Source organism: Sciurus vulgaris, assembly GCF_902686455.1.
Source record: "Sciurus vulgaris genome assembly, chromosome: 3".
NCBI classification, from domain to species: Eukaryota; Metazoa; Chordata; class Mammalia; order Rodentia; family Sciuridae; genus Sciurus; species Sciurus vulgaris.
In genome coordinates this window covers 150,698,316-150,714,475 of record NC_136463.1, presented here as the reverse complement: position 1 = coordinate 150,714,475, position 16,160 = coordinate 150,698,316, and the positions used below count along the sequence as shown (strand labels likewise).

General features: G+C 38.7%; 1 protein-coding gene across 2 annotated transcripts in view; it reads right to left on the bottom strand.

Moving 5' to 3' along the window:
* PLCL1 (phospholipase C like 1 (inactive)) overlaps window positions 1–9,649 on the bottom strand; it is a 338,334-nt gene extending 328,685 nt beyond the window's left edge. Inside the window, exon 1 of one of the 2 annotated variants that reach the window (XM_079132570.1) lies at window positions 8,878–9,649. In XM_079132570.1, the coding sequence (XP_078988696.1) occupies window positions 8,878–9,201 (324 nt within the window). In that variant the 5' untranslated portion in view covers window positions 9,202–9,649. The remainder of the gene's footprint in view (window positions 1–8,877) is intronic. The other variant, XM_079132569.1, reaches the window with a different exon arrangement.
* Window positions 9,650–16,160: the final 6,511 nt, after the last annotated feature.

Sequence of the window (16,160 nt, the reverse complement as noted above, 5' to 3'; positions counted from 1 at the left end):
TCTATGCTTCTTTCAGATTTAGCATCTTTTAAAAGATTCTTGAAAAAGATCAGAATGAAAGAATGAGCAAAGCAGATATTTTCTTTCAAGCGTATTTTGAACTTTTGAATACCAAGTTGCATGATTAAAGATACACACGATATCCTTGCCTATAATAGTTATGTGATTCATAAATTTACAAATACAAAATGAGAAATATTGGGAAACTAAACACACTTACTGAAATAGTTCAGCCAGTATATTGTTTTGTTTTGGATGGATTGTATTGTTGTCAAATTGTTCTTCCTGGAGTGATAATAATAACATAATAACGGTTCTTTTCTACTCACCATGTACAATCCCACTTTTCTCAAAGTAATGCTAGACTGATTATAAATGAGGTGAGTTAAAGTGGTACTGTTAAAAATAAACTAGATAATATCTCTTTTAAACACACCCACATAAGATGCTACAAATAAAACTACAAATGAAATCGATTTTAAATTCAAGAGACTATTCCAATACTTTGTCATACTATGATTTTGTTGCCATCAATGTTAGCTGAATTACAATACATTGACCAATACGTAAAATGAGACAGATTGCTGTGGTTATAGAAATTGGCGCTTCTGTACCATTGATCTACCTGTCTATTTTGGTATCAATACCATGCAGTTTTTGTTACTATTGCTTTGTAGTAGAGTTGAAGATCTGGTATTGCGATACCCCCTGCTTTGCTCTTTCTGCTAAGGATTGCTTTAGCTATTCTGGGTTTCTTATTCTTCCAGATGAATTTCACAATTGCTTGCTCTATTTCTGTAAGGTACGTCATTGAGACATGGACACAAACCCAAATAAATACAATTTTCTCATATTAGACAAAGGTGCCAAAAATATGCAATGGAGAAAAGATAGCCTCTTCAACAAATAGTGCTGGGAAAACTGGAAATCCATATGCAACAGAATGAAATTAAACCCATATCTCTCACCCTGCACAAAAACCAACTCAAAATGGATCAAGGACCTCGGAATCAGACCAGAGACCCTGCATCTTATAGAAGAAAAAGTAGGTCCAAATCTTCAACATGTTGGCTTAGGATCATACTTCCTTAACAGGACTCCCCATAGCGCAAGAAGTAAAAGCAAGAATCAACAACTGGGATAGATTCAAACTAAAAAGCTTTCTCTCAGCAAAGGAAACTATCAGTAATATGAAGAGAGAGAGCCTACAGAGTGGGAGAAAATCTTTGCCACTCATACTTCAGACAGAGCACTAATTTCCAGAATATATAAAGAACTCAAAAAACTCTACACCAAGAATACAAATAATCCAATCAACAAATGAGCTAAGGAAATGAACAGACACTTCACAGAAGAAGATCTACAAGCAATCGATCAATATGAAAAAATGTTCAACATCTCTAGTAATAAGAGAAATGAAAATCAAAACTACCCTAAGATTCCATCTCACCCCAATTAGAATGGCGATTATCAAGAACAGAAGCAACAATAGTTGTTGGCGAGGATGTGGGGAAAAAGGTACACTCAGACATTGCTGGTGGGTTTGCAAATTAGTGCAGCCACTCTGGAAAGCAGTATGGAGATTCCTCAGAAAGCTTGGAATGGAACCACCATTTGACCCAGCTATCCCACTACTTGGCCTATACCCACAGGACTTAAAATCAGCATACTACAAAGATACAGCCACATCAATGTTCATAGCTGCTCAATTCACAATAGCTAGACTGTGGAACCAACCTAGATGCTCTTCAATTGATGAATGGATAAAGAAACTGTGGCACATATATATAATGGAATATTACTCTGCCATAAAGAATGATAAAATTATGGCATTTGCAGGCAAATGGATAAAATTGTAGAATATCATGCTAAGTGAGATAAGCCAATCTCAAAAAGCCAAAGGACGAATGATCTCGCTGATAAGCGGATGAGGACACATAATGGGGGGTGGGAGGGGTTAGTGTTAGGGTTGGGGTTAGTGTTAGGGTTAGGTTTAAGGAGGGTGGTAAGAATGGAGGAAGGAAGGACTGTATAGAGGGAAAAGAGGGGTGGGAGAGGTTGGGAGAGGGAAAAAATAACAGAATGAATCAAACAACATTACCCTATGTAAATTTGATTACACAAATGGTATGCCTTCACTCCATGCACAGAGAAACAACATGTATCCCATTTGTTTACAAAAAAAATAATATGATAATAAAAAAAAAAGAAAGAAATTGGCTCTTGGTCCTAATTGTTAATATCAGTTTAAAATAATCATTAATGATAATAAATTCTAGTGCATCTGACTGTGAGAAATCACATACAGAAATGAACTAGCATACAGAGATGAGTAAGATTTGATAGAACTACAGATAAACCTATTTTATATTATTAAAAAATATGTAATTTTGCAGAACTGATAAATTTCACTATAATAAGGTCTATTGACTTATTACCTCTCTCCCCATCTTATAAACAGTGGCTCATTTACTGTGCTGAGACCCTAAGGCAAACTCAAAAAGTCACTTTACTCCTGCCTCTTACTTCTGTCTACTCATTTAAAGTCAGACGCTTTTTTAATGTACAATGTTATATGTCTCTTAGTCTGGACACTACTCCTGAATGTGGGATTATTTTTACTATTCACAGTTATTCAGTTATTGAACAAAAGAGACTAAGGGAGCAGGAAGGATGGTTCAGTTTTTTCTCTAGGCCACTACCGGGTCACTGCCCACTCAGTTGCCCTGGCATTATTACCCAAAGCAGGTAATGGATTGTTTGTGCAGTAGCACCAAGGTAGAGTCGGCTGTCTCCTGATGTCATTTCATAATGCTCTGCGCTATGCCTGAGGTGTTATTTAGCAACAAATGTTCAATTGACATTTTGCTGTACACAATTTAATTGTCTGTTTTCTCCACTGTGAAAAGGGAAAGGCAGAGACAACTGTTCCATAGTAGTCACGTGTGTTTAACCCCTCAAGGGCTATGTAATTGACTTATACTTTTTAAACATTAATATGTTCTCCAAAAAGGAAAGCAAATGGTGTAAATTCTAATAGTAACAAAGGCTAATGAACTGGCAAGTCTAAAACCTTTCATCAAGTATTACGAGGCTCTTTACCTAGCATATATTTCTAAAGTCTTTTGAGAAGTGCTATAAGAAGTCACATAAGGCCAGGCACAGTAGTACACACCTGTAATCTCAGTGACTCTAGAAGCTAAGGCAGAAGAATCATAAGTTCAAGGCCAGAATTAGCAACCTAAGCAAGACCCTCAGCAACTTAGCAAAAGACCCTGTATCAAAATAAAAAATAAAAAGGACTGGGGGTGTAACTCAGTGGTAAAGCATCCCTGGTTCAATCCCCAGTACCAACCAAAAAAAGAAAAAGAAAAAAGACAGAAAAGAAAAAGAAGTCACATTAGAAAGTCACTATAAAAAGAAGCAACCACTTCTAAGGTGAAACATGACCATATTTCTATGGCAGTTTTAGAGAAAACAAACCTCTGACTGAAGTTACTGGGATAATAAACTGAAACCATCTAAGAGATTCAATGTCACTTATACAGCTGAATCACCCCTCAGGAACAGAACCCCAGTTGAAGCTACCCAGGCACACTCTTACAGCACCCCTTAACATAAACTCTGGCCAGATCCACTGAATAATCAGGTTGTTGTTTTGAAATTCATCCATAAATATTTTACTTGGAGCTTTCAACATATATATGTATGGGGAGAAAAAGGTCTTTAAATGCTTATTAATTCCCAAGTCAATCTACAAAAATCCACATATAATTCATAGTATGCCTAATATTTAAGGTATTTTTTAAATCACATTTAGCTTCCCTTTATAACTGTCTCTATAAAATGCTTTTATAGCACAATTAAAAATTCCTTATTTTCTCACTCCCCTAGAATAATACATATTCTACCTCCCAGATGTTTGTTCCTTCTATGTATCATTCTAAAAGAGAACACAACCCTTCCCAAACCCTACTGTCTAAAGGGACATAAGGAAAATGGACCTGGTGTAAAACAACATGTATGAGATTCATATATTGACACCAATATGTGTATTCATATAATGACAGGAGAGAGATTCATATATTGACACCTGCCAAATTCAAAAACAGCACAGGCCTAACAAAATAGCCCAAAATAGGAAAGGTTGCAATCCTTTTCCTAAATCCACAAGCTCCAGATGTTCTGAATTGGGGAGAGTAGGGAGAGAAAGTATAATTTACCAATTTATCCCAACAAGCCATGGGGTACAAGATTCAGATTCTTTGGTCATGCTCTTGTGTATTCGGATTGTTACTAACTTAAAAGTGTTGTTGGATGTGAATCTCCTGCATGTGGAACCAGCATAGGAGCAAAAGTTGTGGAATTAACATGGCTCTTTGAATCCTGACTCCACATTTATCAGTAGCTCTCTGTGCCTCCCCTACATTAAAGGGCTTGCTGTGAGAATTAAGTATGAAATATATGAAAGCTTCTAGTTTAGTACCTGACTCATAGAAGGCAGCACTTAATGTGAATTCCATTCCACTCACCCCTCTGAGAAGAATCATAACTTTGTTATGAGTCAACTGGTACCCAAGGCCTACCTTTGAGGCTGCAACTCAAAACCCCAGATATAGTAAGCCTGGTCATGATAATGCAATAATGAGGCATGAACTACACCAAAACTGATCACCAAAACTTAGGTGCTTTACAATACCTCATTCTCAACTCTTACGTTCAACTCACACACCCATGTTCATGAGATCCAAGTGACAACTTCTACTCTTCCCTGACTAGGTAATTCATACTTAAATAGAATCAAAAAGAAAGAGAGGAATGCAGAACTCATCAATATGTTATAGATACTGGAAGGAAAACCAACTGCTACTTCATAAACATGGATGTATCTCAGTACAGACCATCTGGTATAAGGAATAAGCTTCACTACTTCCTATTTCCAGAACATTATAGAGTTACATATGAATTGAATACAATTTAATTTGTTAAATATTTTAAGGTTGATATCAAGTATAGATACCTAAAATTGTCTGATTTCTTTTTTTTTCTTCTTCTTCTTCTTCTTCTTCTTTTTTGGTACCAGGGATTGACCTTGGGCACTCAATCACTGAGTTACATCCCCAGCCCTATTTAGTATTTTATTTAGAGACAGGGTCTCACTGAGTTGCTCAGGACCTCACCATTGCTGAGACTGGCTTTGAACTCTCAATCCTCCTGCCTCAGCCTCCCAAGCCACTGGGATTACAGGCATGCGCCACCCATCTGCTGTCTCATTTCTTAATTAGAAATATATCTAAATGCAAAATAGTACCTGTTAGATATTACCTGTTAGTATGGTCCTAACTTGTCATTATATACCACATGTCAAAAAGAAATTAAAATGGATTCAATTGAATTACTATGGTATAGTACAATAATACACCTACCAAAAAAAGCTGCATTTATAAACATCAATGCTGTTGAAAAATAATCACAGAAAAAAAGTAGGTGAATTAAAGAGAACCTAGTTTAATTCTTATATTAAATTTTTTAAAACCTTGGACTAGGTGCATAGGGGAAGAAACACAATGATGGTAGAAAGACTTCCCAAAGATGTGTGCAGATAAATGTTGTCATTGTTTTCATCAGCTCAGAAGGAAATTGTTTTCTCAACTTCACACATGTTTTCAAATTAGGAAGAGCAAATTTACTGCAAACATTTCTTTTATTAATATACAAGACAGTCTGGTTTTTGGCAGGATAGAGTAATGCACTATTCTGATTTATCTAATATTCAAGTTGAGAGAATACCATTAAAATAGAAACAATGCCCTAAATTGAGCTGAAATATTTAATATTTGATGATTCACAACTTTTCAATTGCTCATAGGTATGATTAGGCATATCAACTATGGTATCACAGCTATTTGTGTCTGTATTTAACAGTTTTTCTTATAAAATAAAATATTCTAAGGCCTTTATTTTTATGTATATTTCAACCCCAAATAAAAAGAACTCTTGGCAAAACTGTGAATAATGCATTTTATCTCACTATAGAACACAGACCATATATTTTTTATATGGTCTATAGTTTTTTTAGAAATTCTCATTTTACTATGCTAAAGTGAACAAACAGTGGGACAGCAGATTCAAGATATCAATAAAAATATTCTTGATCTCAAAGAGAAAGGAACAGAGCCCACATGCCTCTTTCCCCCCAGAAGGGAATGAATACCTCTGGGAAAAGATCCTAACAACTGCTGCCCACCAAAGACCCACCAGGTCATCCTTGAAGATTAATTCATCACAATGACCTTGGACAACCCTCTAGGCATTGAAAATGTTTAAAGCAAATTTAAAACTCTGAGGCCTATAAAACTAGCCAAATTTTATTGTATAAATCAGGAACTTATACAGTTTATCCCAGATATACATAGATACATATGCTTACATATGTATGGAATATTTTGGAAGAATACTTAAGAAAGTGTTAACATCTGTGAGGGTGGACTATGTAAGTGGGAGTGTGGAATGGCTAAGAGTCTTCCCTTCACACTCCTTTGCAACATTTGATTTTTAAAAATTATATGTATATATTACTTTTTCAATTTAATTTTAAATAATTGGCTTCATTTTTGCAGTATCTTTAAATTTAAAGACCACTTACCACATTTTTATGTAATTTGCTATTAAGTAGGGAAAAGATTGAGCTGTACTCTGCTGTCTCCTTCCTTTTTTGTCACAAAAAGAAACTTCAAAACAAGAGGCACCATTACTCAGCAACACTCCTTCTGAGAATATAAACCAGCATAGTGCAATTTAAAAGTGGCAAACTTGGTTGCAAGAATTTGCATATTCTCACCATTCTTGCTGGGCACAGTGGTGCATATCTATAATCGAAAGTTCAAGGGCACCCTGGGCAATTTAGCAAGATCCTCAGCAACTTAGTGAGACTCTGTCTCAAATTTAAAAATAAAAAGAACAGGAGGGGGAAAAAAAAAAGGACAGGGGATATAGCTCAGTGGCAGAGCTACAAAAAAAAAAAAGAAAAAAAAAGTTCACATATTCTTTATACTTCAGTATTTCTACTTTTTACAACATTATAAATCCCCACTGCTTTTTTATCATTTATATATGTATATTTTGCGGGGCAGGCGAATACCCGAGATTGAACCCAGGAGCGCTTAACCACTTGGCTACATCCCCAGCCCTTTTTTGTATTTTATTTAGAGACAGGGTCTCACTGAGTTGCTGAGGCTGGCTTTAAACTCGAGATCCTCGTGCCTCAGCCTCCCAAGTGGCTGGGATTATAGGCCTGAGCTCATCTACATATTTTAAACGATCTTAAGGTACCTATTTTCACATGCACACAGGTCCACGTGTGGTATCTTAGAATCCACAATGTACCCACTCCCTGTGATTCTTTTGTAAGTTTCAAAACAATATGCTTTTTGACTTGTAGGTTAAAAAAAAAGGAGGTCATTTCCCTTTTATCTAAATTCACACCCAGAACAGGATATTCTTTTTCACATAATTCAAAAGCCACAAAATAACAGAAAATACTATGAGTTATTTGCAATTACCCACAAACACATTACTTTTAATATAGAAATCTCCTGGTTGATTTCAAATTTCCATGTGTCCATGTTGGGAAAAAACCTAAATCTTACTTGGAGCTAGATGGATATGCTGTGGGAGCACACACTGGCACTAGTAGCTTAGGAAAGAGACATGCATTATGCAGCAGTTACACAGCTTAAACCTGAAGAAGCATTGTGAATGTTATTAGCAGATGCAGTCATTCAGTAAGTAGAATAGTAAGCAGTTCCAGTTGGTCTTTCACTGCCATGGCTGGTGTGTTGGGTGTGTGTGTGTGTGTGTGTGTGTGTGTGTGTGTGTGTGTGTGTGTGTGAGAGAGAGAGAGAGAGAGAGAGAGAGAGAGAGAGAGAGCGCGCAAGAGAGAGAGAGATTTTATATATATTATATATAAGAATATATATTCATTCATACTGACTACTCTACCAAAAATCCATTTTAATCTGACATGCGCATGGTTACTAACATGAATTTATGCTGAGGCCCTCTGCCAGAACCTGTGCCAATATTCTTACCCCAAAGTCATGCAACCAGAGGATGAAATCTCAATCAAAGGAAACAAACCCCAAGTGGAAGGAATACAGGAAAGGGGGAGGGAAAAAAAGGGTTACAAATTCCTCGCCAAATGAATGAAAAGAAATCCTGTGGGAGTGGATAGGGGTCGGGAAGCGTTTTCCTGGATGTGGTGGTAACCACAAGGGCTAGGGAAGAAGCTTGGGGATTGATTGCTTTCTGGTTGTGCTTTCTGCAGTCCAAACTCTGAGTTCTTTCATCGTTCTTTACTGACCTGCAGCGTTCGCGGAAAACTCTACCTGCCTCCAGGAAAAGTCCAGGCGTCTTAGGATTTCAGGACCATTTGTTAAGAGTTTTGTTTTGGTTTTTGTTTGTTTGTTTGTTTGTTTTTCATTTGAGAGTAAGCTGTGTCTTTCCTCTGCTGTTCTGGAAATGCTAACCCTTCGCTGGAGAGCTGTACACAGCTATCCCGTGGGTCTCCTTCTATTCTAAGTTCTCCCTCCCACCGTTAATGAAGCTTGCAGAGAAAATCAGGGAAAGCGTCCCTCAAAATGCAAAGACGCAGAGCGGAACTTTTTCTCCGCTGTCTGGGGGAAAAAAAGTCACTTCTGCTTCTCAAGGCCAAGAGCTGAGTTGGGAACCTCCGGACTAGGAAGGAAGGTTTGGCAATGAAGGAGGTGGGAGAAAACAATGCCGCGCCTGCGACGCCTCGGGACATAGTACATCCTGCCCGGGTCCGTAACCCACATCATCCCCGTGAACACTCCGGGGTGTTGTGGCTTCGCTTACCTTGATGATGCTGCTGCGCCTGGGGGTCGCTCGCGCAGCTTCCAGGAGGCCCGCCTCGCTCTCCGCTGGGGTTCCTGCGGCGCCCGGCAGTGCAACCCCGCTGCGACGGTCCCTCATCCGGCCCCCAGCGGCCACCGCCAAGGCGTCTCCCGAGGCGGTGTCGAGGCCCACACGGGGGTCGTCTTCGCCGCCAGCAGCGTCGGGCGGCGCCGGACCCTCCCTGCTGACCGCGCCCTCGGCCATGGCAGGGCGCGTTTCGGACTCCCCTGGAGGAGATAGCACGCCTGGCAGCAGAGTCCAGCTGCCGGGCAGGGGTGCACTCATGCACCGGCAGTCAGCCCCGCTAGACTTTGTTTCACCGCCCTGCGGTGGCGGAGAAGGCGGTAGCAGCAGCAGCAGGGACGGCAGCAACTTTCTGGAGAGAAGACATCACTCCAGCAGAGATGTCCTCGGGCTTTGGTCCAGGAGGTCAACAGTCCGGCGGGCAACGGCAGCGGGGGTGGGGAGATGATGATGTGAGCGGGAGAGAGAAGAGGGGAAAGGAGAGGAAGGTATCCGAAATGTGATGCAAACGCCCTCTCTGCACCAGACAAAAGGCACCTGGCGCCCGGCCAGACGGCCTCCGGAGCTGGGACGCGAGCAGCCAAAGAGGGGCCGGAGCCGGGTGACTGCAGGCGGGCTCAACCGCCACCTGCCTGCGGACAGCGGCCCCAGGAAGTGCGGCGGTGGCGGCGGCCTCCACTCCGCTCTGTTGTGACAAGAGAGGGAGACTTGTTTTGACAGCCCGTGGGGATTGGCAGGCGTCTAAGCCTCTTAGGAGCCTTTCCCCGCCAAGGGGAGTTTGGCCCGACCAATCCTCACTGCGGAGGGGTGTGCCCGAGCGCGAAGAATGGAATGTGTTCTGTAGCTGCGAGCCGGCCCTGCGGGGCTCGTGTACTCCAGCAAGAGTGCGCGCGCGCGTGTGCGCACCCGCAGGCGGTCAGTGTACATTTTAGGAAGTTGAGGTGTGTGAAACCAACCTTAAGATGAAACAAAATCCGGAGATTATAGGTGGTGGGAGAGAGGAGAGGAAACCCTCATCTGTAAAACAAAGTATTTGGAGGAAAGGAGGTGTTTTGTATTAGTGTCAAAGCGTTTGAAGTGAAGTGAAGCTTGGCAAGCTGTCTTGCTAATCCTTAGAAGTCCATGCAGAAATAAACTAGGGTTTACTGGGATCCTAGAATTCTGTAATTTCTTAAGGTTCTATGAAAGGATTCTATGTTCACTCTGCAACATGAATAAATACGACAAGGAAAGGGAGTTGAATAAAAAGGAGCAAGGGTAAAAAGGAAACTGAATCAATTAAATCCCTCTGGAGATGACTCTTAACAAAGCACAGGTATGATGGAAATTAGATAAATACAAAGTGGAGCAGATTTAGTCCTTAACCTGAAACATTCCATTCAACAAGATTCAACCTCCTTTCTACAATTCTACATAAACATATTTTTCCAATTTCAACCAAGCTAGCAATCAAAAGAAAAGATCTTTGAATGATGGGTTGTGTCTGAAATTAAGGACAGGGAAAAAAAGCTCAGATGGAAACAATGGCTCTAAGACTCCCTAATATGATGGAAGACTAGGCTTTTTAATTTAAAGCCTCTTTTGGTATTAAAATCTATATTAAACTTCACTTATATTAAATTGCATTTCAATTGTTAACAATTTAATAATTTAAGATTTTGCTTCTTCCTTAGTCTGGCCAAACACACACACACACACACACACACACACACACACACACACACACACAAACTCTTCAGCCTTTTAAATGCAGAATTTTGCCAGAATCTCAGAACTTTAGAGATGCATTGAGGACTTAGGGATCATCTATGGCAGTCCTTTTATTTAGCAGATGAGAAGGTACAGTGAGTCTTGCCTCCTGGTTAGTGCAGGAGCTGAAATTAGAATCTGACACCCAACTCCTCCAGTAATCTCTTCACTGTTTTATCTGGCTCCTCTGAGGCTACAGTCAGCCAGATTTGCATGGGGCTCTTGGGAGGTTTCAGATTTGACATTTACCAACTTCTAGGGAAAACTGAGAAGGCTTGACTTTACCTTTTCTTTAAATATAAATGCAACCCAGAAATGAATGTACAATAGACCAGTAACAACCTCTGGTTTTAGAGCCAACAGTACCCTCTAGTGAGAGTCTGAGAACTACATCTATAATAGCAAAGGTTTTTTTCACCCTTGATTTATAAAGAACTGGAGGGGAAACTTAAGGGTCCTTTTCAACTACTCTGCCTTTAAAACTGGAAGACTAGAGGAAAGAAAGGAGAGAGGTGCCCAGACTGAAAACAACCTACAAATCCTCATTTCTATTGTTTAGTAAATTTAGGTTATGGGAAAAAAACTTTACTTGCTATTCTCACAATTATAACCTATTTTAGGCTATTATTTTTCTTTGATATTCAACTATTATTACATTTGACTTTTGTCTTTTATAGTTGTTATCAGTGCTTCATTCTTCTTTATTACTCAAATAAAAATTCTATTGGTGGGTTGTCCTTTGAGAAACGTGAAACTTGTTATCTTAACATTGTCTTATTCTATGATATTAATAGCATTTACCAGGATTTCCTAACCTGTTTGTATATCATTATGATAAAAATTTATTTTTAAAAGCATTAAATTTAGCATCACCTTTGGTCAGTGATTTTCAAATAAGAATATACAGCACATAGTTTGCACAATGTTTTATGTTTCAACTAGATAATGTCCAGATGCACTCTTATCTCTTCCCTCCCTTAGTAGCTTTCCCTCTCACCTTTCTGTGAAGGCAAATGCAACCACATACAACCTCTTAATCCTTTGCACTCAGCATCTGTTCATAAAGGTTGTCTAATACATTCTGCTTTGAGAAAACAGTTGGACCCAAATTATTGTCACCCACAATTCCTGCCTTCTATCCTTTCACAAAATCATGCTGGCAATCACCATACTGGTAGATTGGAAGTTGGGATCATGTAGGTTGGTGCTGGTGAAAAGTGAAGTAAGAAATGAATCAGCAATTCAAATGTCACCCCCTCAGACATTTGAGGTCTTCTCTGAACTCAAATCTCAAGTTTCCCCTACAACTCCCCACCCATTCCATGTCACTCATATTAGTCTGCTTTATTTTCTTATAGCATATTATCACTGAATAAACTGTCCTGTCCATGAAAATATTTACTTATATATTCTGTTATACTGAGCCCTATTTGTGATCACTGAAAATGTATAATTTCCATGTGCAGAAAGACCTTGCCAGTTTATTCATTGGTTATCTCCAGCTCCCAGAACCATGCCCAGCACATAGTAGATATTCCATAAAGAAGACTTCATAGTCCTCCAATCACATAAAATAACAACTGATAGAGAAAAATGGTTCTGTTGCTTCCCACATAATAGGATTTCTCTTCCTCAGGGATCCTATAATTCCATTCTAGAGCAGAAATCAAAGAAGTTCCAGAGCAAGCAGTTGTAAAACTAGAAAGGCATTTATAAATTTATAAATTGGAATACAACTGATAGGAAACTAGCAAGGTCTAGAAAACTTGAAAATGCTTAGCTCAAATTCAAAGACCAGAAATGGCAATGTGGTCTTTTCAGCCTAGGGAAGTCTCTCCATGACCCTTGGCTCAAGAAAATTCCAGTGAGAAGAGTCATTTTGATAACTGATTTCTATGTTTCTCTATAAGTATTGTTATCTCCACTTTACAGATAAGGAAACTCATGATCAAGTTTCAAGTAGCTTGCTCAAAGTTAGAGTCAACTAAGAAGCGATGGAATCAATATTTGAGCATCTGTCAGTGACTTCAAAGTCTGTGCTCCTCTTGCTATGCAAAGTTTTCAAAAGATGCCAAGTCAAGTGACAGCAGTCCTACAGACTAAAGGGGAAAAAAAAATAGTCTTTCAAATCTGGAAGCACTCCAATTTGCCATGATCTCTTTCCCCTTAACATTAGCCTTTCCTCTGCTATATTTTAGATCTGAAATGTCCCCCAAAAAACCTTCATGTTAAAACAAAAATCCCAGCTGAAACTATTGGGAGGCAGTGGAATAGTTAAGAGGTAGGGCCTAATGCCAAGTGTGAGGGCACATGACTATAATCCCAGCAAATCTAGAGGCTGAAGCAAGGAGGATGGAAAGTGAGAGATCAGCCTTGGGAACTCAGCAAGACCCTCAGCAATTTGAGACTCTATCACAAAATTTAAAATGAAAAGGACGGGGTGTATCTGTGGTAAAGTACACCTGGGTTCAACCCCTAGCGCGCGTGCAGATACCCGCACACACGCAAAGAGGTAGGACCTTAATACAAGGTTTTAGATAACTGGGAAGTTGTGGAACTCTGATTTCTTCCTGCCTCACTGAATCCCAGCTGCCATGAGGTAAGCAGCCTCCTATACCACATGCTTCCTGCCATGATATTCTGACTTACCACCAGTCTAAAGCAAAAGGGCCAATCAGTCATGAACACTGAAATCTACAGAACTGTGAGCCAAAGTAAACCTTTTTTCTACAGAATTTTTTAAAGACTTTTTTTAGTTGTAGGTGGACACAATACCTTTATTTTATTTTTATGCAGTGCTGAGGATCAAACCCAGGGCCTCACACATGCAAGGCAAGTGTGCTACCACTGAGCCACAACCCCAACCCCATTCTCTACAGAATTTGATTTATCTTAGGTAGCTTACAGTGATGGAAGCTGACTAACAACCTCTGTCATCAACATGAAGTGGATATGACTGCTCCACTAGTGTGCAGAGACACATTTATCCTCTCATCTACTTATATGTAAGAAAAATATTTCATTATTAAGGGTCAGTTCTAATAATTCAAAGATGGATTGAATGTTATCAAAGAAGGATACAGCTCTTTCAGTTAAGTCACATGCATCTTTATATTGAGTCATAGCCCTTCCTAATATGTTATAATCATTTCTTTTTGCTAGTTCATGAAAACAGTATTTGCACGGTAACTAGTAGGTAAATATTATATTAAATACAGAGTAAATATAAGATAAGCAAAATTCAAACATGCCTCCTAAAAATTCAAGTTTTCATTTGTTTGTTTGTTTGTTTTTTGGTACCAGGGAATTCAACTCAGGGTCACTGAACCACTGAGCCACATCCCCAGCCCTATTTCATGTTTTATTTAGAGACAGGGTCTCACTGAGTTGCTTAGCTCACTGTTGCTGAGGCTGGCTTGGAACTCGAGATCCTCCTGCCTCAGCTACTGGGATTACAGGCATGTGCCATCTCACCTGTCTTCAAGTTTTTTTCTTGAAAAAAAAGGTTTTCTATCTTGCTTATATTACAAAGTAAGTAGGAAATTTCAGTAACTAAAAAATAAAATTCATCTGACTCTATTTTAAAGTACAAGTAAACGCCACTCCAACAAAAATGAGAAGTTATTAATTGCTTATAGGTCTAGTTCCCCAGCTTATTGAAGCTTCAAAGTACTGAAATGTGATAAGTTTAAGAAATATTCATTACAGTCAATGTTCTTCAATGTCTGATAACTTCTGCTTCTTTCAGATATTAGGAAACCTCTACTATCTGTAGGAGAGCAGAATATCTGGGCCTCTGCCCATTAACACAACAGGAATTACCCCATATAAACCCTAAGGTTAAAATACACTACCAGGATCTCCAGGCCAATCATCTGGGAACAGTCTGTATGTGTAGGGCAAATGTCTTTTTAAAATAGTTGATGTTGATTTATTTTATGTGTATTAACTTACTTTGACATGGATCCTGGAATTGGAGCCCATGTTGTGGTTATGTTCCCCTCTGATTCGGAAACCACAAAGGCATTTATAATCAGTACCACTGACATTAGGCCCCCAAGAAGATCTCTCTATTTTATTTAACAACTGGGTTAATTCCCAGGTATAAAGTTGTAACAGAAAACTCTTCAAATCAAAAATACATCTGATGTCTGAAGCTTTCAATGCAGGAGTGAATACATAGTAGTTTCTTCCTCCCCTCCCAACATTCCTGGTACATATCCCAAATCTAATTCATCTGCATATCAGTGGGGATTTTTTCCTCCAATTTATGCCAAGCCATGAATGCTATTAATGGACCTACTGGAAGAAAATACTAAGTCCTTTCTTTCTGTAGTGTTCTCCTTTCCTTTTTTAAAAAATATTTTTAGTTGTAGATGGACACAATACCTTTATTTATTTATTTATTTATTTATTTATTTATGTGATGCTAAGGTCTGAACCCAGTGCCTCACATGTACTAGGTAAGTGTTCTACCACTGAGCTACAACCCCAGTCCTCTCCTTTCCTTTTATCACGAGTATTATTCTTAGACCTATTTTATAAATCTTCCTGATATGTACTTCAAATCTTTTGGGAGGAAGAAGCAAAGTATAATGCATAAGTAAATGCAAAATTGTAATGCATGTTTTAAATTGAAATATTAAACAAACATATGGTTTCTCTTGTAGTCCCTTTTTTTGCTGTAAATTTCCAGATATATAACTCTTTTGATAACCACAATATAAATTCATCTGCTTTACAAATGAGGAACTGTAAAGAGTGAGTACTTTCTTCAAGAAAAAAAAAAAATCCCACCTGAAGCCAAACATGAAAGCTGAATCATCAGCATTTGCTCTGCCACTAACCCCTGTGAGAATCCAGAAGTTCCCATCCTCAGTGAGTCACATAGGTCACCATGGATACAACCACCTCTACCCTTAGTGTGAGGAGGAGGAGCAACAGCTGTTGAACTACATTTGGGATCTTTGCCACTCTCTGCTCTATATAAATTGTACTGGTGAAACAGTTCATATAATGTCACAATTGTTTTTGAAAGTTTTTTTAAGTATGTTACAGAAAATATCTGAACTATTAAGCAGCAGCAAAGTACTCAAATTTAAAATGTGAAGTGGGACAGTAAGCAGCAAGCATTATACAATACTACACATAGTATAATAAGAGGTCATAAATCTTTTATTCAAATTTTCCCCTAACCAAAATGGAATTTTAAAAACAAAACTGATCGCTGCAGATAGAATTTATTTGGAAGACTATGATTAGCACATATGTGAACTCTGGGCAAAATACACAAAACACAATTGCATTTAGACCACTATTTCTAAAGAAAGGAATATTTTCTGATTTTCAATGATCACTACATTTCTCATCAACACACCACTGTGAATTCTAAACTTCAGAAAAATAAAATATATGGTTAAGGTAGAATTTTACCTTTCTATTTACTTTAACTTTTCCTACCTTCAAAGTTT